Here is a 23,375-nt window from a genome sequence, read left to right on the forward strand (position 1 = left end):
AGAACCGGATACCATCAACAGCCCTTATTTTTATCCCGATGGCTTCTCTCTCGCTTTCTCTCCCCGCGTTTTCTAGCAGCCGTCCACTCGCTCGGAGCTCTAACGAACGCCAGGCGCTCTTTAGCCGCATCGCTCCTGTATACGATAATGTACGCCCCGCACTCCATTTCTCCGTTTTTGTATTTGAAAACTGTAGCATTACTCCACTGGCGCATGTTAGAATTTCCGATGACGAGTTCGTTTTCGCTTTATCGCGACTCAGGATCCAGTGTCGCCACCCACTGGGACCCACATTCTGAGATGTTTCGTTGATCTGGACCATCCATATTCTTGCTACTACCGTAGATAGGCTACTGGCCAAATTGACGTTTCAACGATGATCTTAACCTTTGATCTTTCGAATTGAATACGAACCATTGAAAATTTTCTTTTTAGAGTTGTGGATACATCTACAGATAGTGACGGTCACGATCATCGGTTCAGAGTAAGTTTCTTACGGTCGACCGTATAGCATGGAGTGCACAAGATGGACGGTTCCGATAATTGGACCACTCAATGTGGGCCCCAGCGGGCTGTGACAGACACCAGATCCTGAGTCCTGTCGCGACATAGGCAAAACGAACTCGACTCTTTTCTTTTCAAGGAAGAGATTGTGTTCCGCCCTGGGTTCACCGAGTGTCGGTGCGCCCACGGTCCCTCCCCATCCATAAATGGTGGGTGGGAGTCTCAACGCACATTTCAAAATGGGCTTTTTGGAAATTCGATTTCCCGACTGCTGCTAGATTCCCGCCAAACACCTTTAGATGGTGAGAGATGGCGTTAATTGTACGGTGATCTGAACTGTTGATACAGTGGGACCCATGCATGAATGGCCACCCTGATGGACAATCTTAGCCATGAATGTAATCTTCGTCTTGTTTTTTGTTGAATGTGGACGATTGGTGTTATTTTTTTCTTAACTACTGTATACATTCTGTCCACCAATTTAAGGGTTAGGATTTTCTCATCTGGGATATTTTTTGGTGAATGGGACATCCAGAGGGGCCCCCATAGAATCAATGGTTTGGATCACTGGATCATGGGCCCCACGTGTACAAACTGAAGTAGAAATTATCAGGCTGAGCATTGAATCTACCCCAACATTTATTTTATTTTTATTTTTTTAGGACTAGATCATAGTGGTATATACCTCACTCTTTAATTCATGTGGACCATTGCTGTGTTTTCTTTCTTAAATGCCTATATTCGGCCCACAAATTTAAGGGTTAGGACTTTCTCATCTCGGATATTTTTTGGTGAGTAGGCCATCCAGAGGGGGCCCATATGATCAATGGTTTCGATCACTGGATCACAGGTCCCACTTGTACAAACTGAAGTAGAAGCTATCAAGCTGAGCATTGTATATACCCCATTCTTTATTATTGTTATTATTATTATTATTATTATTATCTTTTTAAGAGTAGATCATAGATGGATATACCTCACTCTTTAATTTGTGTGGACCATTGCTGTATTTTCTTTCTTAACTGTCCATATTTGGTCCACCAATTTAAGGGTTAGGACTTACTTGTCTGGGATATTTTTGGTGAATAAGCAATCCAGAGGGGGCCCCATAGGATCATTAGTTTGGATCACTGGATCATGGGCACCACTTGTACAAACTGAAGTAGAAGCTATCAGGTTGAGCATTGTACATACCCCATTCTTTATTTTTATTTTTTTTAAGACTAGATCATAGATTGATATACCCCATTCGTTAATTCAAGTGGCCCACTTCTGTATTTTCTTTCTTAACTGTCTATATCCTGTCCACCAATTTGAGGATTAGGACTTCCCCATCCTAGTGTCAACCGTTCAGATCAATGGATCATGGGTCCCACTTTTACAAACTGAAGTAGAAACTATCCAACTTAGCATTGTATATATCTCAGTCTTTAATTCATGTGATTATTTTTAATTATTGTTATTTTTGCAGCTGAATGATTTGTTGAGTTTGGGTCAGCATCGGATATGGAAACGGATGGCCATCTCTTGGAGCGCGTAATACTCAGTAACCAAAATGAATCCTCCATAGCAGTAGTAAAACAAGCATATATGATGATAGGAGGACTTTTACTAATATTGTTTCAATGTCAGCACATTTGAAACAGTTCAGTTTGTCCACCGTACACATGGCATGCACATACGTCAATCCCGGCCATTCAAATTGTGGGTCCCATTGTGAATGGATCATAGCCCATAAATCAAACTGATCAGATGATCCTAACCATCTAATTGTGTCTGATGAATTTTGGACCATGGATTATTTCATTTTAAAATGTCAATTTGATGGCCAGCAATCAGACAGTTAGGCTGGCCTAGTTTGGACACTCTGGATTGACGAACATGAGTTCCATGTGTGGGTTTTATATACATTTATTTTATTTTTTATTTTTATAATTTTGGCAGAGCGAGAAAGGGAGATTGGGTTCTTGACTTGTGCTGTGGGAGTGGGGATTTGGCATTCCTCTTGTCACAGAAGGTTGGATTTGAAGGGAAGGTGTGTAAGTTCTTTTTTATTTTTTTTATTGAGCTGTTTTACACTGTGATGTGGGCCAAATGGACGATCATCTAGACCGTCCATCCAGTGGTCCCTTCTTTATGGGCCACATGGTGAAAACACACGCTCAAGAGTACATTTTCCCAATCAGTGATGTTTAAGTGAACAGATAGAATCATAGAAACAGTGCGAGCAATGCTCCACAGTCAATGGCAAAAGCCTGTCGGGACATTAGTACAAATGGTGTTTCTTGCCATGGTGGGGCCCATATCCACTTTCCTTCATCTCTTTTCGCATGATCATGTAGGGACCTATTACATGCATCGTACATAAGCGTTATGCTCGTTTTGTATTTTCTCTTATATTTATTTTGAGAGTTTTTTCTAGGGAGGCTTTCCGATCATATGCAATATATGGTGATCCAAACCATTCATCCAGTGGTTCCCACCAGGGATGACCTACATGGCAAAAACCCGTCTGATTAGAGATCCTCCCCGTCTATACACATGCATCAAAACCTGGACCATAGCTTCTATCTGACCTTTGTATTTTTTATGGGGATCTCTGATCAAATGATATTTAGTACTCAGTGAAACCTTCACAATGAGATAACTGCCTAGGTGACAATGTTCCAGTGCAGAAGTTATGAGCTTCAAAAGGCCAAACCTACGCAGCATTTCCCCTTTTGATGACTAGAAATGCTCTTGATGCTGAATTTTAGATAATGAGCCTATAAGGCATTCATTGCCCTCCTAATACATGATAGCAAATCCCCACTAAGGATATTGTTTGAGTTTTATCATTTTTATTTTTATTTTTATGGTCTAACTGAAGTTATGGCCGTTGATAGAGTGGAATGGCCGAAAAGGATTCATGTAGCTGACCCCAATTACTTGGGATAAGGCTTAGATAATGACGATGATGATCCATGGGAGCATTTGCCTTTAACAAGCAAGCAAAGCTGTGAAACCTGCATGTTTTATCCATTCCTTCCATCCGCTTTTCCATATCATTTTAGGACATAACTCCAAAATTAAAGTATATTTAAAGCTCAAGTGAATTACACCACAGGAAACAATAGAAATTGAACACCTACCATTTTGATTTTTTATTTTTTTATTTTTTTATTTTTTTATTTTTTATTTTTTTATTTTTTTAAATTTTAAAGCTGTGAAACTTGCAATGGTGTTTGAGGTTATACTTCTCACCGCAATTTTAGCATATACCATGCACTTTTTATGAGCCTCCAAGTGTTTTCCAAGAGGGAACTTTGGTTGGTTCGTCTGTCTAAGTGTGACTAGATGGCCTTCTAGTGCTCCGTGTTCGATAGTCTTATTCTCTGTCGTTATCTATTTTTCTTTATTTCTGGCATTTTTGTTTTTGGTTTAAGGTTTATGTTCCCATTTGTGCCCTTTTTTTTGTTCCCCATTAATAAAATTACAGGTTGTGTGCTCCCACCTTCCGTAAGAGATTTTTTTTTTTTTTAAATGGCCTGACTAGCGTTCTAGTGAAACCCTAAAACTGACCAGGCTGATCTAGATGCATAGGGTGTTGATGGAATCTTGTTTCTGTTGATGTACCCAACTAATTTGTGGTCTGCTCTGCTGATATCGTGAAAGTTCTTGGATGTGATCAAGTAAATCAATCCTCTCCTTTTCAGGAACCGCATATTCATCCTGGTTGCGACAGACTACTTTCCATTGTATTCTCGAGGATCAAGATGGTAAGGGGGAGGGATGATTGTCAATTGTCCTGCTTGAATGGTTTGACAATGATCCCGTAGAGAGGGTAGAGCGCTTCTTGGAAAGTTCGCCTGAGATGGTTTTCTTTTCATGCTGGAAATTGAAGTATATCATGCTTGGGTCCATGCAACTAAGGAGTGTATATCATGAATGGCTACCAAAGACATTTTCTATATGAAGAAATAAATAATTCACGAGTGTGCAAATAAACTAGAATTAGGACTGGAAAATAGAAAGAAAGATTTACTGAAATAAGCACATGACTTTGTAGGGGCACCCTTTTTACAGAACTAAAGAGAATATATTTTTCAATGACCACATTCCAAAGCTACCTAAATTACCAACCCCCCAAGGTTTCCATTGTGTGTCCCGCAATCCGGATTATGGGTCATTTGCGATCTGGATTGCTTTTTTTTTTTTACCAATCCGAAATTATTGTTCTATACTTGTAGATTCACTTGTAATCTTGATCTCTATTCAAAACATATAGATTTATACTTTGGTTTATGCAACAGCATGCATATATATAATATTATGCATGCGTGACCTATAATAGTATATTCAGTATGTCATATATAAATTACAAATTCAAATTCATATACAGAACTATACTCTTTATAGCCAGTGTACGTATTAGGGCAACAACTCGTTGATCGGAATCAATCTATGTAATAGACTATTAGGTAGCGGTTGACTGTAATCAACATATGTAATAGTCTATTACATTGCGCCTGTGGGAGTTTTGTGCTCTCATTGCTGGTCCCCGGCCATGATAAAGGAGGGTTGCATCAGTTTGGCAGCTGGAGTTAAACTTATGCCATAACTTTCATCCACGTAGCAACGGAACAGGATTCATGGAGCCAACTCCAATTAATTGGTATAAGGCTTAGATGATGGTGATGATGGTCATGTATTAGAGCGACCCACGGCATACCGTGCACCCGGTTCCGTGACACGTACCGAAGCAACCCGCGATGCAGTAACCTTGCCAAATTCTCCACCCTGCAAAACCCATTGATAATACTCTAATAGTGTCTAAAATGGAAAAGTCAATTAATAGAAATCCCAATCCACTAATCAACCAACCTTAACTAATCACCCCTTTAAACTATCTAATCCTCATATGCAACACCAACTTGATTTCTTACACTGTGGACAAGGTAATTACTTATGGGGGATAACGTGAGATCCTGTTCCCAAATCCTATTGTTTCATAAATATTTCCTTTTGTAGAGTCAAGATCATAGAGTTTCAGTTAGAGTCTCATGTTTTGTCATAATTTGCAGGTGACTGGTCTTGATTTCTCAAGGGAACAGTTGTCCATTGCTTCAGCTCGACAAGACTCATTCTGGAAGCCTTGCTACAAGAACATTGCGTGAGCCTTGATAATGCTAACAGATTAAAACTTCATAAATTTGAAACCACATGCTCTCTCATAAGTACATAAACAGGTGGATGGTCTTTTTAAAGGAGTCATTTTGTTCATGATATTTGTAGAGAAAATTTGGGTATTTTAGAATTTTACATGATATAAGGATCATAAGGTGTACTGTTTCTCACATAATCATTATGTAGTCTCCTACTTCAACCAGGCTTATAGGCCTAGTTAGATGTTAGAGGCTTCTTGTGAATCGACTTGACATTGAAACCAAACAACATCCGGTTGATAAGTCTCGATGCTGAGGGAAATCTTCAAGTTGTGGGGCCTTTGGAACGAGAGAAATAGGCACATTTGACAATGCGGAGATATCTTCTGTCATTCTCTTTGCTATGATCAATAGTTCCATTATTATTTGGGCCTCTTGTTTGTATGGAACTCGAGATCACCTTGGAAAAAATGGGCAGTGGGGCATTCTTCCAGAGCATGTTTGGTGGGGTTGCATCTCTGATTGACGGCTTCTTTTCTGCTGATCTTTTGTCTGTGGAATGTGGTGGCATCAATAGAGATTGCCAAAGGAACATGTGCAGGTATTCCCTTGGCCCCATTTAGGTGATAAACGATTGAAGCGGAAGTGAGAGTGCCTTCAGAAGGTCTTCGGCTGTTTCCCCGCTCGTTTTGCTGGCACTTATGAATGTTCAAAGAAAATACTCTTGGATAACAAAAGAAGAAGAAGAAGAAGAAGAAGAAGAATGCCTAGAATCTCCGACAAGATTAGGAATGTGATCTTGTCATAATCAATCCCTTTTACTTTGTACGAAGAATTGCGAGAGTTGGTAGTCATTGAGCTTCATTATTTTTCAGGACCTTACGTCCTTCTCTTTGCTTTTTTTTTTTCTTCATTGAATAGAATTCTTAGTTATCCATCAAAAAAGAAGTTTCAATTACTTTCTATGCACTGAACTGAAGCCATCACCGATCTAATTAGAATTCTACTTCCAAATTGACTAGTGTATATTAATTTCACAAGAAGTTGGGGTAACCATCACTGCCATATGGATTTACGAAAACTCGTGCTTTATGATATTCTAGATACATTGCCTGCCAACCCCTTTTAACTGGATTTAGTTTGGTAAACTTAACTTCGCATAACCACAACAGTAGGAAAACCATAACTGTATTTTTCATTCTTGTAGGTGGATTGAAGGCGATGCGCTTGATCTACCATTTCCAGACAGTTACTTTGATGCGATCACTGTCGGTTATGGTTTACGTAATTTAGTGGATAAGCATGCTGCTATGAAGGAGGTTTTTCGGGTTCTAAAACCAGGTTTGCTTTCTTCTCTTTTTTCTTTTCAGTTTTATGTTTTTATTAACAGACTGTGGACGATGAAGTATTAGTAGTTCTCATGCTTGGTGATCTTTGCAGGCTCAAGGGTATCAATTTTGGATTTTAACAAGAGCACAAACTCATCTGTTGTCTTCATTCAGGTACTTGCCGCCAATGGGGTCATGGATAACCATGATATCGTTTAATGGGCCCAATATGGATAGGGTATACCCCTGATTCGTAGATTGTAGCCTGCCAATCTTTGGCAATTTTTCTGTTGAATATGAGCTGTTGGTCTATTTCTACCTAACCATCCATTTGCATCGATTGAAGGGTTAAGATTGTTCCATCGTGGGTAGTCCCACTCTTGCTATTACATCATGGATGTTAAATAACTGTTTTTTAATACCTTGATCTTTAGACCAATGGTCTGGATTGCTGAACCACATTGCCCACTTGCTGAAATTTTTGAATGCCTTGATCTTTAGACCAATGGTCAGGATTGCTGAACCACATTGCCCAGATCAGGTGTTATGCCCTGTATCGCACAATCAGTCCCACTCTTGCTATTACATCATGGCTGTTAAATAACCGTTTTTGAATACCTCGATCTTTAGACCAATGGTCTGGATTGCTGAACCACATCGCCCACTTGCTGAAAACTGGAGTGTGCTGTCAGTATCCTCAGTCCAAGATCATATAATTCCTCTAAAACATTATTGCCCATTGACTGCATATGATTGCATGTTCCCTTACCAAAGCATGGTACTCCCTTGCATGATGCATATTCATATTTGTGTATTACTGAATCTACCTTGTAATTATATATTTCTAATTTTGTTTGTCGAGTTGATTTATTTATTTATTTATTTATTTTTTATTATTATTGTTATTATTATTATTATTATTATTATTGTTATTATTATTATTTATTATTATTTTATTTTTTTTTGTGGTAAGTGTAGGTGTTGATTCTGAGTTCTGTTTTGTTTCCGTTTTTGCTAGGAATGGATGATTAACAATGTCGTCGTTCCAGTGGCAAGTAACTATGGCCTTGCGGAGGAGTACACATACTTGAAAAGCTCAATCGACAATTTCTTAACAGGTGCAATCTTTTCTCACATAAGCCTATAATTAGGCTGTGTTTGGATGCATAAGCGGATTGAATTGCAATAATTAGTTGAACGAAGTGAGATGGCTAAATTACAATTAGCCTTGGAGGACAAGATTTTCAAATTGGACCCAATTCAGATGCCACATTGTGGATGAACAGTTTGAGAACTGGACTGATCAGATGTGTTAACCATCTGATAACAGCCAATGAGATTGGACCTTCGGCCATTTTTTTTCCACAGCAAATTTAAGGGCTACTTCTACAATATAAATATTGAGGGAAGTTTCTAAAATTTAACCCATTTCCTCTCTATTGAACTGGTTATTACAATTCAATCACATAGTGCATCCAAGCACATCCTTAATGTTTTTTCCATATCTAAAACCACCCAAATCACATTCATTTCAAAACTGATGGTCATTCCAAAGATTTTGAGTATTTTGGTGAAGTCACCATTTGTTGAATTAATCTCTCCATGAACAGGGATCTTTTCATAATTTGAGTGGATCACAAATCAATAGTAGAAGGTATATGCTTCTAGATTATATACTCAAGGGGTTTTTTTTTTGGTTATTTTCTTTTGAATTGATGCAGGGAAGGAGTTGGAAAAGCTTGCCAATGAATTGGGATTTTCAAAAGCCAGGCACTATGAGATTGGTGGGGGCCTCATGGGGAACTTAGTTGCCACTAGATAGTGAACAAATTGAAGAAATGTTGGTACATTTGGTAGTTTTTGGACATCCCATTAAAAAAAAAAACTCCAATTTAATTCTATTTTGCAATCTTTTCCTTCTAATCTTATTTTAAATAGTAGGATTAGACTGTTTGGCTGGACTGCGTTGTTTGCCAGATGACATTTTTGCACATGACGGCGAGAGGGTTCCTAGAAGATTGTTTTCCTCCCTGATTGGAATTTCCTAGTCTCACCAATCTCTCCCCCTCCGTGGACATCTCCATAGCTCAATGTTTCTCCGACGACATCTGACCCCACCTTATAGTGGAACCTTTTTTACTCTGTGGTGGACAATTTGGTCAGGCTCCTCTCTCGTCTTCAAGGGATTTGAAGAAAGAGATTCGTTGGTCTGGCTGAGAGATGGGTGGGGGAACTTCTCTGTTTAGACTTTCTTTGGCTTGATTTCTCAGTCTGGTCCTGATGCAAGTAGCCATGACACCAGCCCATTTAGCACTATGGTGCTCCTCTCAAGATTGAAAGTGGCTCTTGCTTGACTCGTTGGTAGAAATAGTGTTCACTATAGATAACTTGTGCAAGAGAGCCATGTTGGTCCCAAAGATTTACCTGCTGTGCATGGATAACACCAAATCGGAAGCAATGTCCTTGTTTTTTTATGATAGACTTTATATTACATGTACAAAATATAATTATTTTAAAAATACTTATTAACATTCCTAATATTTTTTTATTTTATATAATTAAGTATTGACAAGTCAAGTCTTCGAGTCGACGACTCAAGTTATCGAGTTTCTGAACAATGTTCCAAATATTGCATCCAAAGACTCTTCATACATATATTTTACACCCATTTTACAAATCTCTCCTGTCTAATCATAGCCTGACTCAAAAAACTCCAACTCTAACAAATCAGCTGTAACCCCCTTATAAGCATGCCACCTTAATGAACATCAAACGGCCGATATGTGCTAGCTGATCTGCTACAAGTGGACCCTACAACATCTATCAAACTGCGACACCGATCGTAGGTGATGAAGCTCTCTCACCCACCTATAACTCGCCAGCATTCGTTGAAATGTTACCTTTTTTTGTTACCCTTCTCTCACCTTGGATGGAATGAGCTATGGGAGACACAGGCAACAGAGTAAGTTGAATTGAGAGGGAGCCGTGGATCGTCGCACGTGTCATTGAGCTCCATTGTCTTCTCATCGATGAAAGGTGGGTTGTTAGGGGCAGGGAGTTCTTCATCCTTGTTCGACAGCACTTGCAAGACCCTTGACATCGACAGCCGTAGCGACGGGATCTCTTGTGTGCACAGAAGTCCTACATGCACCACCCTCAAAATTCCGCTCTTCAATTCATCCTTGTTCTCATAGTTGTGCAGAATTAAATTTGGGTCGATCAAATCCTCCACCGTCCCTGCTTGGAAATGCTTCCATGCCTACCACCCAAGTTTCAAAAGGAGTCATTATATACGAAGCATGCATGGAAACAAAATAATCTAAGCCATTCAGCTGGTTGGCCCATCCACATTCCCTCATATATCCGCTGTCAGATAATCCTAGCCATCCAGGGAAAGTGGCCAAGTACAAAACAGTAGTTTGTACTTGGGAGTATCATCCAACTGGGAAGATACTTGGGAGTATCTCCAATCCAACATGGGCCCTGCCTCACAAGCAGTTTGAATCACCATAGGTGCAATTAGTGAAGAAACTCGGATGAAAAATAAATAAATTTCCATGGAAATGCAGCTATCGGAACAAACGACAAACTTTCATCTGTGCTCATTTTCTTGGAAATGGTGGAAATGTTTTCCACCGAACAGCATTTCAATATTATTATTATTATTATTTCGAATCCAAACAGAAACCTTTGGAAATTGAATGGTGGAAAATTACCGAAATGACAAGGCTGTCGGAGCAATCGCATGCTTTGTTACTTCTGTTGTTCTGCCTCCCACATACAATCTCTATCAGGAGTACACCAAAGCTGTAGACATCTGCCTTCTCTGTTAACTGCCCATGGGCTAGGTACTCTGGTGCCATATATCCCCTGCACGTACATACATATATGCATGCATACATAAAATGCAATAGACAAGTACATACAAAATATACATTCATGGAAGAAGAGGAGAGATCAAACAGCTATTCATGTTAGTGGGGCCCAATGTGGATGGAAGAATATCAACCACAGTGATCGAACATTTTAAAATCCATCTGATATCAGCTGCTAAAATTGAACCTCAATGGAAGTGGCCACCAATTGGGTGGTTAGGATTGTCCAATAGTTGTGATCTGTTTGTCTATCCAGACTATCCGGTTCATGGGATGGGCCCCACGGTTGATCAAACATTATCCAGAAACCACACTATTTAGACATTTTAACATTCTGATATCAGCTGATGAAATCGAACCTCAACCGTAGTGGCCAGCAATTGGATGGGTAGGATTGTCTGATAGGTGTGATCTGTTTGTCTATCCTGTCTATCCGATTGGCAGGCCCCACTGTGGATCATACATTATCCAGAAACTACACTGTTCCAACATTTTAACCTTCGATATCAGCTCATGAAATCAAACCTTGACTGTAATGGCCACCAATTGGATGGTTAGGATTCTCTGATAGGTGGGATCCATCCACACTAGGGCCCAGAATTTGGATTGTCTGGCTAGTGTGGTGGGCCTAGCCCAAGAAGCAAAGTGAGAACACTTACAATGTCCCTGCAATGGCAGTGCTGATATGGCTTTTATCTTCTTGGAAAGACCTCGCCAATCCGAAGTCGGCAATCTTAGCCCGGAGCTTCGAATCCAACAGAATGTTGCTGGCTTTTATATCCCTATGAATGATCCTTATATCAGGTTTCTCGTGAAGATATACTAATCCTTCTACGGTCCCGATTATGATATCAAATCTTTTCTCCCAATCCAGTGCTTTTCCTCTGTTTGGATCTGTTGCATTTCACATGAGAATCCTTTACTGAGTGTAGAAAATATGTTAGAAGCAAGGAATCATTTCCTGCTAGTAATATAGCAAGTTATAGAAGTTCAACTACTACTCAGCAACATATGCTAGTGATAGAACAGTTAAAACAACAACATTAGTTGAATAGGAAGTATACAATGGTGGTAACTTGCTTTTACAGCATCCCCATCAACAGTTGGGGCCCACCAAATGAACTGACTAGCATAGTTCTAAAACTCGCTGGGTCAACACAAAACTCAACCAAGTCAACTCGACTCAGTGAGATTTTGAGCCAAGTTGCTGGGAAACTCGCTCCTGGGTCTGATTCAATCCTGCCTAAGGATGACTTGTCGAGTTGACTCGACCATTGATCGACTTGACACGACTCATGGTGACTCAAAGCAAGTAGCTCAGTGAGTCTACTCGAGTGATGATCGAGTGGGCCGAGTGAATTGGAACCTTATGACGCACATGATTGAATTTGGACTCGTTCGCATCACATCACGTATCTGGACTGTCCATTAGGCCCAGTCCACTCTTCAAGGCAGCCTTGAAAAACCATCCTTATTGCTATCGGATTATCCAAACTGTCCAGTCAGTGACTTGAAGAATTAATGGACAAGATTATTCACTAAAGATAGCTCTAGTCAGATGTTTAGGACCATTTGATCACTGTGGGGCCAAGTAATGAAAGAAGATCAGACTAGATCTAATGGATGGACCAGATAAGTGATGTGAATGATGTGCCTGCTAGATCTTTTCTCTTATATACTCCTATCCCTCATTCTTTTTTCATCATCATCATTTAAGCCTTATCGAGTCTTTTCTTACTAGCTCCATCCATGTCCTTTTGGGCCTTCTCCTTGCCCTTCAGAGCCTTCAACTTGTACCAGCTCACTCCTAACTGGTGCGGTTCTTGATCTCTGTTCCACATGACCGAACCTTCTAAGTCTACCTTCCCTCATTACCTGTTGGACTACTCCTAAGTTCCCTGAATGCATTCATTTCTAATTCTATCCTTCCTCGTCTTGCCACTCATCTCAACATCCTCATTTCAGCTACACTCAAACATGTTGTGCTCTAACTGCCCAACATTCTATCCATTAAAGCATGGCTGGTCTTATAGCAATCCTATAAAATTTCGCTTTCAGTTTGACTGATACACAACTCTGATCGCATAAAACTCCATCGGCACATTGTCATTTCTTCCACCCAGCTTGAATTCTATAGGCAACATCCTTCTCAATCTCCCAAGCTATCAAAAGTGGTTATTTTAGGGAACTTGCTAATTTTTAAAATTTATAATCATTAAACATCGAATCGATCCAGCTGAACATCGAGTCAAGTTGGGTTTTGGGTCCTCAAACTAAAAAGGCAGTACTACCAGAGGAACCAGTGGCAGGAATGTTAGTAGTATTACCAAAGATGAAGCGATCGAGGCTCTTGTTGGGAAGAAACTCATAGACGAGAAGGCTTTCGGGACCAGAGCAGCTACAGCCTAGCAACCTAACGAGGTTCTTGTGATCACAGCTGCTGATTATGTTCACCTCATTGTAGAAATCTGCAGCTCTGTGCCTGTTGTTATAGAATAGCCTCTTCACAGCAACCTCCCTTCCATCAGCCAAGACTCCCTATCAATGGAGGTGAATCAGCTCATGCAACCAGAAAAAATAAAAATAAAAAATGCAAAGGAAGCCATCTTGATAAAAATCTCAATTTGGACATCCTGGCCATCCATCTGGTGGGCCCCAATGTGTATGTATGTGATGTGTCTGGAAAACATGGAGAGAACAATTTGACCAATGGTCCTCATTTAATGTACATGTGTCTAGACTGATATTTGGGCCATGGAATATACGCAATGGACCCGCCTGATGAACAGCCATATGGTTGGGGGTAGAGAAGTATTCTCAAAGGGCAGTTACCTTGTAAACAGTCCCAAATCCTCCTTGGCCAAGTTTGTTGGCAATGTCGAAAGATCCAGTGGATTTCTCGAGCGTGGAGTACTTGAAATTCAAGCTGCTGTTTCCAAGGACCGATGCCATCTTCTCAACATCATTGGCACCTGCAAACTCAAAAGTAAGAGTATATGGAGACATTCTAAGGCTGCATTTGGATGTCCAATGTAATTGAATCGCGATACTTTTTAATGTGATCAAGTGCAAAACACCAGAAATGAGGATAGGCCTGAATTGCAATTACCATCATTTCAAGTCCAACTGGAAACACATGGAATTGCAACTGGGCTTTAGTTGTCACTATGAATTAAAGAGGTTCTTGATTCCACATGCAAGCACATGTACCAATATGAAACACATGAGCGAGATCTGAACTTTCCATCTGGTAGGGAATAATGCTTAGATCTTCTCACTTAAAATCAGCCAGCTTCACTCAGGTGGCCACAATGTACATGGTAAACTTGTTAAAACAACGTTTTCCAGCTGTCCATTCATTTTGTATTTCGTAGCCCACCTGAGGTGTGAAATGGCCTGATTTTTAGGCATGATGATCTAAGCAGTGTGAACCGCCTGATGGAAAGCTCTGATCTCAGGTGTAGTTTTGGACCAGGCTCCCACACCTGGAATTAGCAAACCTCATGAATTAAAATGGTGCAACCCAGTGTTGGTCATTTCCTCCATAGACCATGTTTGGATGCAGAAGCGAATTGAATTGCATATATTCAATTCAAATCCTGTTTTCTAGTATACATAGTGAGGAATCAGGCCTTAAATTGCAGTTGCGTTCCTTTCAAGACCAACTTAAAAGTTGGTTAGTTGCAGTTGGGAGCCCAGTCTGTCAATAGGAATGCTAGGAAATTATGATTTTGTTTGAATCAGCAGTGCATCCAAACAGGCCCATATTGAATCGAATGATTTGCAATTCATTTTGATTGACATCCAAATGGATTGTTGCCCCCCTTAGTGCAGTTAACTAATAATTGCAGTCTGTACCTTTTCTTTTCTTTTCTATTCTTTTGTGCTTCCAAATGTATAAACCAATGGCTACACCCACCGACACAACAGTCACTGAGCTCACGATAGCAACTACCATCGCTATAATGCTCCCTGTAAATGCATCCATACAATATTGCAAGATTAGACTCATGATCAGATGATAGTGGGCCATGCTTAAAGACTAGTTTTTCATATCCAAGAGTTCTATCAAAACAAGGATCCCATAATAGAAGCTTAATCTCATGTAAATCCATCACTACTATTGTAACTACTATCACCATAATGCTCCATGTAAATCCCATCTATACAATGATGTAAGATTAGATACATGATTATCTGATAGTGGGCCATGCTGAAAGACTGATCTGTCATATGTACAAGAGTTCTATCAAAACAACACCCTGATCCACAGCTCAAGTGGTAGACTGAGTGAAAGATACGTCGTTTCAACACTGAGGTCTTGGTATCGATTCCCTAGTGGGGGTGGCTAACAGTGTGTGAACTGACAGTGGGGTGTACTAACAAGCTAACAAAAAAAAAAAAAAGAGCTCTATCAAAACAAGGATCCCATAGTAGAAGTTTAACCTCATGTAAATCCATCACTACTATAGCAACTCCCATCAATATAATGCTCCATGTAAATCCCATCCATACAATGATGCAAGATTGGATACATGATGATCTGATAGTGGGCGAATTCTATCAAAATGAGCATCCTATAATACAAGCTTAATCTCATGTAAATGAATCAGTACAATGGTGCAAGTTTAGATGCATGATCAGAAGATAGTGGGCCATGCTAAAAGACTGATTTTGCACATGTACAAGAGTTCTATCAAACAAAGGGTCCTACAAGAGAAGCTGAATCCCATGTAAGTAAAATATTTATAGGGTCATATACATGATGGTTGATAGGGACTAGTTGCGGGCAGAGCTAATTGATGGCCCTGATTGTGTAACATGTTAAGTCTCAAATCTGGGCCCTTTTCCTCATTCTAGCAGAAATTGTAACTGGTGTTTTAAATAGCAAATAGAGTGTAGCGTAGCGCTCACCCCTCCGAAGCGTGAGGTGTAAGCTACATAGCGTGTAGCTTACTAGATTTTTATTCAAGGTTGTGCTTAGTTACACCAATTTTATGATATTCTGCACCAAATAATCCTGATTAATAACGAAATTTAACAAGATTGGATGATATTTGGTGCCAAATGCAACCTTAAGTGATAGGAAAGGACAATTTTTTTTTATTTTTTTTTGAGAGGTAATAAGAAATAACAATCATTAAGTATAAAGGTAAAGAAGAGTAACAAACTGATTTAATATTGATACTTATATTATTTTACTAAAAGCATTGAAAAGATCACCTAATTTTTTTAATTAACAATAGAAAAATATAACAAATGATTGAAAACATTAATTGATTTTTATGCTGTAGTGAAAAATAACTTGTAATGTAAGTTACGTAGTGCGTAGTGTATAGTGTATGTAAATTATCATGTACGGTAGGCTACACACAACTTGAACTACTCGCACAAGCTACATAGCATTAAGGCTAAGCCAAGTTACATAGCGTAAGCTACATGCTACATAGTGTAGCTGTTTAAAACACTGCCCATACCAGCAGTGACAATGGGTGGCCTAGGAAGGAGCACAGCAAATTATTATTATGGTTATCTACATCGGCAACAATAGCAGTACTAACAATTGACTAGTTGCAATCAGCTGATTGAATAACATGTTATCAAATCTGGGCCCTTTGCCTCAGTCTGGAAGAACCCATAACAGCATTGACAACGGTTGCCCCAGGGAATACCACAACAAATGATCATTGTGGTTGTCTTCATCTGCAGCATTAGTAATACTAACAACTAACTAGTTGCAGGCGACCTGATTGAGCAATATGTGTGCGTATCCTGGGCCCTCTGCGTCATTCTAGAAGAACACACAACAGCAATGGCAATGGTTGCCTTGGGGGAAACACCGCAATAGATTATCAGTATGGTTGTCTTCATCAGCAACTATAGCAATACTGCCAAGTAGTTGCAGTTGGAGCTGATGCCTGGACCTGATTAACATGTTCCAGTATCAAAGCTGGGCCCTTTGCCTCATTCTAGAAGAACCCACAACCCAGGAAAAGACCACAAGGAATGATCATTGTGGTTGTCTACAGAAACAACAATAACAATACTAACTACTACAGTTGATGAGCAACAGCAGGAGCCAGGGCAGAGTGTGTACAACAGAAGCAGCAGCATCACTGAAACTGGAACACTGGCAGAGGGAATTGAGGAACCATGCATGTGAGGCCCTCCTGTTGATATAAATCATTCAAATGGTGGGTCACTTGTGAATGATAGATCATCAAAATACCCTCTATCAGATGATCCTAACCATCCAATTTGGTCCATGTTAAATGTGGACCATTTTCATTGGATGGAAGGGAGATAATAACAACGAAACTACAAGATCAACAGGCGAGATCACTGAATGGCATGTTCCAACTACACAATTGTCGGATCGAAATGAAAGAAGGTCATTTATGATGGAGAGCAAAACAGGCGTATCTGTATCTCGCAAACCATAATGAGTTATTCGACGTACCATATATGATTTTGGGTAGGAGAAGCTACTTTAACCAACCAACCTGGCAATGCTGGTTGCCATGCCGAATTTGCGAGATTCCATCATATCGATGGTTGAAAATTCATTTTATTTCTATTTTTAATATTTATATTAAGTTTTAGTTCGATTATAACTCTCAAACATAAAACGTGCTTAGAAAAATTAGGAAAATAACGTGGTTAAGCCGAATTTTAGAGAGTTTGAGTTGGAGTTTGATTACGAAACTTCTTCCAATGTTTGATATCACTATTTAAATGTTTGAAAAATCGTTTTTATTATAATGAAAATTTGAATTTATTAGAATTTATTTTTGCTATAGTTATCCCTCACTCATCACGTTCATGCCTGTGTCAATTTCCCTCGATCCAGCATCATATAATACCTTAATGAAATCACAATGGCCTACCTCTAGACAGCCCGCCGGAACTCGGTGCCGGGTTCAAGAAATCTGTATCCGAATACCGCAAGAAGCACCCGGTATTCAGCGCCCGCCCCTCCGACGAAGGCAAGCAGCGCATAACAGAAGCCGACGCATTATCCAGACACGCCTTACACAACTCCGGCTTCAAAGTCTTCCAGCAATCTGCCAACACATAAGCTGACTCATTACCTGATCCTGCCACAGCCACAGCTGCCCTCGCATACCCTCCACGGCTCGGTGCAGCACCAGCTGCTTCCAAAACAGCCCGCCTCGCCGATTCTACAAACAGCTGTCCCTTAGGCGTTGAATTCCCACACCGGAACGTGTCGTTGGGGCCCGTAAACTCGTCGTAGAAGCTATAATTCTCGGCTCGCATGAAGCATCCATCGAGGTAGATACGGCCGCCGTTGTTCGGGTAGCATTTTGGGAGTATGGTGCGTGCCTCTGCGTAGCATAACACGCAGTCGAGCGTCGAGAGATCGCCGTAGCATTGTGATAGACCGTAGCTGGTGTCGGGGCCTGATCCTATGGAAGACATGCCGAAACGAGCGGCTTGGATCTGCCTGCTGATGTTCTCCATCGTGGCAACGAAGTTTGGCACGTATATGGTGGTATTGTGCTCTAGCTGAGTACTACACCAGACTAGAACAGTACTTGATCTTGGATCTCCTTCTGTTGTTTTTGCCGATAGAGATAAGAAGAAGAGGAGGAGAAGAAAGAGTATTCTCTGCATTTTGATGAATTTTGAGGTGTTTACGCAATCTGGAACTTTGATTCTAAGCCTGTTTAAGAAGGATTTGAGTAGAAAAACGGTCAGATTATCGAAAAATTACGTGGGAGTAGGATCATCTTAACATCCATTTTATGGAGACCAGATGGATGGTGAGGATCGTACAATGTGGCATCTGTGTGTAAGATCCGGACCGTTCATTTTGAAGGGCCCAGCATGTGTATGGAGTGGCCAGGAAATCAGGTAATGATGATCATCAGGTGGGCCACACGTGGAATAGATGGACAGACAAGTGACTGACCGTCCACACTCGACCATGTGTGGCCCACATGAAATAGATGGGCGGATGAATGACCTACACTCCACGTTCAATATACGTGTATGACCCACATGAAATAGATGGACATATAAATGACCAACCGGCGACGGCCCATATTCAACACACGTGTGTGGCCCAAATGAAATAAATGGACGGATAAATGACCAACATTCCACATCCCACCTAATGTCCGTACCAATTACCAGCCTGATTTTTGGGCCATGTTAATGCGTCCGAACTTGCCACACGTGCATGCATGTGAATAGGAGTAGCCATCCGTTTCCCTTCCCCCACACATGCGTGAGATCTGGACCATTCATCTGGTAGACCAACATGTATGTGCCTCGGCTGAAATATCTGGCGGACAGTTCAACAGATTGACAAACGTTCCACATTTAGTGCACACGCGTAGACCGACTGATGGACAAATTTGCCTGATTTTTGGACCACGGAACAGACATGGGTGGGACCCACATGGACCTGTGTCGAACACACGTGCCACACTGGCACATGTGACTAAAGAACCCAGATGGCCACTACCATCTTTTAAAGTTATGGTTACTCGTCCTCCGTACACGTGGCATGCAGGTAAGAGAATCCAGACCGTGCAAATAGTCGGCTCCTGTGTGAATAGAACATGGGTTGGAAGTTGGAACTCATACCGACCGAACGATATAAACCATCTGATTTCCCTCATTGAATTTGGACCGTTTATAATCTAATATTAAGTATTCATCGATAGTCATCAGTTGGATGGTCAGGATGCTATGATCAGTTTGTGATTTTAGATCTGATGCTTCATCTATAGTGGGGCCCGCCTAATTACTATCTATGACAGGTATGATAAAAGGTTAAAAAAACAAATAAAGACTTAAAATAAATGCAGGCGGTATGAAAGTGGTGAAGCATTCACACGCTTTCACACGCTCTCACCTGCCTCTGAAGTCTGAAATGCTACTAAATAGTTTGACTGTTGATCCTCTGATCAATCATTATATGTTCTGGTTCTGGGCTGTCCACCTGGTGGGCCCCCCTTTAGACTGTCCATGGCCAGATGTTTTTCTTAGATTGTCAGCTCTATTGGTCTTTTTCCATTGAATGCGGTACTCGGATTCGGTAGTGACCTCAGTACCGACATCGGTGCTGGAAAAGCTGCGGATCCCACCATGATGTATGTCTATTCATTTTTCCAACTCATTTTAGGCCATGAACCCAAAAAAGAAGCAGATCCAAATCTCAGGTAGACCAACCACACGAAACAGCGTTGATTAAACGCCCGCCATTAAAAACTTCTTTGGGGCCGCAAACTTCATTCAGGTCTGTGTCAATAGGTTGGATGGCAAATAAACATTAAAGGGGGGACCGCTGTTTCCTTCAGTGCGGCCCACCTGAAATTTGGATCTGCCTCAATTTTTCGTTCATGCTGTAAAATGAGCTGCGAAAATGGATGAACGGTTTCGATAAAACACATACATCATGGTGGGGTCCACGGAACTTTTCCAGCACTAACGTCGTTCCTGGACGGCTTACAACCGAATTCGAGCCCTTGAATGTGGGCCGATGGTGCTTGTGTCTTTCAGACGTTCCATTTCTCAGCTCTTAGTCAGATGATTAGGGCCACTCGACTGGAACACTTTTGGAGCCGTGGATATTTTGATGGAGATTCAGACTGGGACCCACACTAGAATCCTGATGTAGGGCCCCACTAAGGGGAGTTATTTGATACTCTAGCAGACTATGACGCTTGATACACAGGCATTCAGAAGTTGTACACGTGGCATATAGTAACACAAATTAAATTGACTAAATTGTGAAATACACTGTATCTAAGTCACAGTCACAAAATCAGATTGGTTGAACAATCATAGCCTCTGATTAGTGGAATCCTGTTTGTTAAAACAGGTAGATCGGATATTCTTTCATTTTTAACCGTCCAATAAATGTCCACCAATCGACTGGTGACATAATCAAATAAGCATGATTTTTGGTTCATGATACATCTAAACTGTAAACCATAATTTGGACGGTTCATCTTGACTTACTTATATGCCACGTATTTAATTTCTTAGTAAGTTACAAGTGCCCGTGTATCATCCACCACGCTCTACAGAGTATCAAAAATTTTCTCTTTATATGGGCTAACCGCCGATCACCTCCTTACCTATCGCATATGCATGCGTCAATCCTGGCCGTCCAAATAGTGGCCCCGATTGTGGATCTCCAAAAAGATTAAGTGATGTACTCGATTACATTGTAAAGTCAGAAGTACTTTGGTGAATTTTCACATACAAAATCTTTCTTTCGTTCCCATCCACGTGTCACTTTTCAGAACATCGCAGCCGAGCAAAAGGTAGGCCCCACCGTAAAGATCACGTGGGGACAAAACCCAACTAATACCATTAATTAGGTGGGCCACGCTTTTACATCAGGGCGAACCATCAGCTGTCCATTGACTTAAATGGCATAGCCTACCTGATGAGCGGACCATACTGGTTTTCTCCACAGGTGATCTTTACGATAAGGCCCACATTTTTAACGGATAGGATCTTCTACAACGCTGACGTGTTCATTTGCATACAACATTGACCAAATTACCCTTACATTATTAAAAGTTAAAACCAGGTACTTTGACTTTAGAAGTGTCGATCTGGAAATTTAATAAATACTGGAGAAATTTGATACTCTGGCAGAGTATGACGCTTGATACGCAGGCACCCAGAAATTGTACACGTTGCACTTATTAATTCAATTAAAAAACTAAAATGTGGAACACGACGTAGACAAGTCACATTCCCAAAATCAGATTGCTTGAAGAATCTAACCTCTCTGATACGTGGACACTTGTTTGTTGAACTAGGACCGTTAGATCATTTTGATCTCAGCCGTCCAATAAATTTCCATCTATCCTATAGCAAAATCTTCCATCACACTCTGCCAGGGTATCAAAGTCATTTTCTTGTATTATTCTGTCCTATTTAAAAAAAGAAAATTTCCGAAAAAAGGAATTCCAGGTTTTTCGAGTTCCAAAAATCAGATCTCGAAAACTCATGTCCGAATCTTTGAAAAAGATGCAGAAATTACATTTATCGCCTTCTAATATAATGAAATTTTCATTCGGAAATGTTCAAAGTCGGTTTTAAATTGTATAATTTTCAGTAGGAATCGTCAAAAACAGCATCGTTCTGATAAAAGAATTGAATTCTGTTAGAATTCACAAAAATCCATATCGTATTCTATGAAATTTCTCGATTTTGATCGGGTTCTTACCTTTTTACGGTTTCCCATCACTGTTCTTGGGCAAAGATCCACTCCCTCTCCCTCTGCATCAGAATCTGCGAGTCCTGCTTAAAAGAAAATTCAAATTCAGTATGTCGAGATTTCATTCAAAATCGCTGAATAAAAACTCGATTTTGATCGGATTTTCTCCTTTTCCGGATTGAAGTCGAAACTGAAATAATCCGCCTCTTCTGATACGACACTGAAATTCCTGTTCAGAGAAGCTCGAAATCAGACGTTTCGATATATCATTTCAGTCGATGAAAAGGAGTAGATTTTCATTGGATTTTTACCCTTTTTGGCTTGAAATGCGCGATCTTCGAGCGAGAATCCAGCTCCTGCATCAAAAAGCTGAATTTTCCGTCTAAGAGAAAATACTAAAGACGGATCGTAGGTGAAAAAGGCCAAAAAAAAAAAAAGATTCGAAATCAAAAGGGAGATTTCTCGAAGTGATTTCGAAGACCAATCGCAGAAAACGCAGAGAGAGAGAGAGAGAGAGAGAGAGAGAGAGAGAGAGGCGAAGACGTGAAAATTAATTACAGTGGATTTTAGCGCGTTTTTCAACGGAAAACGCTTGCGTGACTGCGAGTAGTCATGCGGCGGAAATGGATTGGCTACTCCCCCTGCCACCAGCCCGGTAGCTTGTGGTCGGTGCTCTGTGGGCCCCACCACGATGTAATGTTTCATCCATTCCGTTCATCCATTTTTATAGATAACTTTAGCATTGATTCCAAAAATTAGAGGGATATAAATCTCTGGTGGTACACACCACAGGAAAACAATAGTGATTGGATATCCACCATTAAAATCCTCCTAAGGCCCAATGCACTATTTATTTGCTATCCAATCTGTTGATTAGTTCATACAGGCCCAGATGAAAGTAAAAAACAAATATCAGCTTGATCCAAAACTTTTACGGCCCCCAAAAGGTTTTTAATGGTCTACACTCATTCAACACTGTTTCCTGTAATGTGGTCCACTTGAGATTGGGATATATCTCATTTTTTTTTCTTATATCATAAAATGATCTTTCAAAATAGATGGACAGCATGGATGAAACACATAAATCATGGTGGGGTCCACAGAGCACCGACCATCAGCCATTGGCTGGTGGCAGGGGGAGTAGCCAATCCGTTTCCTCATGCGGCAACGTGACTATAAGCTGACGTGGATCGAAGATAGATCCAGTCGTCCATCAGGTGGACCATATTTCTTTTGTACTGGGACCTAAAAATAAGCCCTATTAAAAAGTTAGGTGGGGTACACCGTCGGGAACAGTTGAGATGAGAACTCCTAC

The 23,375-nt window shown here is 40.5% G+C and overlaps 2 protein-coding genes across 5 annotated transcripts; one reads left to right on the forward strand and one right to left on the reverse strand.

Annotated features, from left to right (window-relative positions):
• Positions 1-8,958, forward strand: LOC131237856 (2-phytyl-1,4-beta-naphthoquinone methyltransferase, chloroplastic). 2 transcript variants are annotated; one of them, XM_058235877.1, is made up of 9 exons: positions 1-149; positions 1,976-2,040; positions 2,449-2,539; positions 4,200-4,262; positions 5,568-5,656; positions 6,856-6,989; positions 7,089-7,150; positions 7,995-8,094; positions 8,698-8,958. In XM_058235877.1, exons 1-9 carry the CDS (start codon positions 39-41, stop codon positions 8,796-8,798), a joined length of 816 nt encoding a protein of 271 aa, XP_058091860.1. In that variant the 5' UTR covers positions 1-38; the 3' UTR covers positions 8,799-8,958. The 2 variants fall into 2 exon arrangements, with proteins under 2 accessions (XP_058091860.1, XP_058091861.1); XM_058235878.1 differs by lacking the exon at positions 4,200-4,262 and having other exon boundaries at positions 8,698-8,955.
• A 513-nt stretch (positions 8,959-9,471) lies between these two features.
• On the reverse strand, positions 9,472-22,561 carry LOC131237855 (cysteine-rich receptor-like protein kinase 2). Of its 3 annotated transcripts, XM_058235875.1 has the most exons (9): positions 22,372-22,561; positions 22,070-22,289; positions 17,739-18,535; positions 14,710-14,823; positions 13,684-13,823; positions 13,179-13,389; positions 11,511-11,745; positions 10,693-10,846; positions 9,472-10,235 (listed from the first exon to the last, which is right to left on the reverse strand). In XM_058235875.1, exons 3-9 carry the CDS (start codon positions 18,484-18,486, stop codon positions 9,897-9,899), a joined length of 1,941 nt encoding a protein of 646 aa, XP_058091858.1. In that variant the 5' UTR covers positions 18,487-18,535; positions 22,070-22,289; positions 22,372-22,561; the 3' UTR covers positions 9,472-9,896. The 3 variants fall into 3 exon arrangements, with proteins under 3 accessions (XP_058091858.1, XP_058091856.1, XP_058091859.1); XM_058235873.1 differs by having other exon boundaries at positions 22,070-22,561; XM_058235876.1 differs by lacking the exons at positions 22,070-22,289; positions 22,372-22,561 and having other exon boundaries at positions 17,739-19,237.
• Positions 22,562-23,375: the final 814 nt, after the last annotated feature.

The sequence above is a fragment of the Magnolia sinica genome, chromosome 2 (assembly GCF_029962835.1).
Source record: "Magnolia sinica isolate HGM2019 chromosome 2, MsV1, whole genome shotgun sequence".
Lineage (NCBI taxonomy): Eukaryota > Viridiplantae > Streptophyta > Magnoliopsida > Magnoliales > Magnoliaceae > Magnolia > Magnolia sinica.

Excerpts from the sequence above, each read along its gene's own strand:
- LOC131237855 (XM_058235875.1), bottom strand. The coding sequence starts at position 18,486 with ATGCAGAGAATACTCTTTCTTCTCCTCCTCTTCTTCTTATCTCTATCG. Across the intron at positions 14,824-17,738 it reads TTCCGGCGGGCTGTCTAGAG|GGAGCATTATAGCGATGGTA; the intron begins GTAGGCCATTGT and ends ATGCATTTACAG. Across the intron at positions 13,390-13,683 it reads GATTTGGGACTGTTTACAAG|GGAGTCTTGGCTGATGGAAG; the intron begins GTAACTGCCCTT and ends CTCCATTGATAG.
- LOC131237856 (XM_058235877.1), top strand. The coding sequence starts at position 39 with ATGGCTTCTCTCTCGCTTTCTCTCCCCGCGTTTTCTAGCAGCCGTCCA. Across the intron at positions 2,041-2,448 it reads ATGGCCATCTCTTGGAGCGC|AGCGAGAAAGGGAGATTGGG; the intron begins GTAATACTCAGT and ends TAATTTTGGCAG. Across the intron at positions 4,263-5,567 it reads TATTCTCGAGGATCAAGATG|GTGACTGGTCTTGATTTCTC; the intron begins GTAAGGGGGAGG and ends CATAATTTGCAG.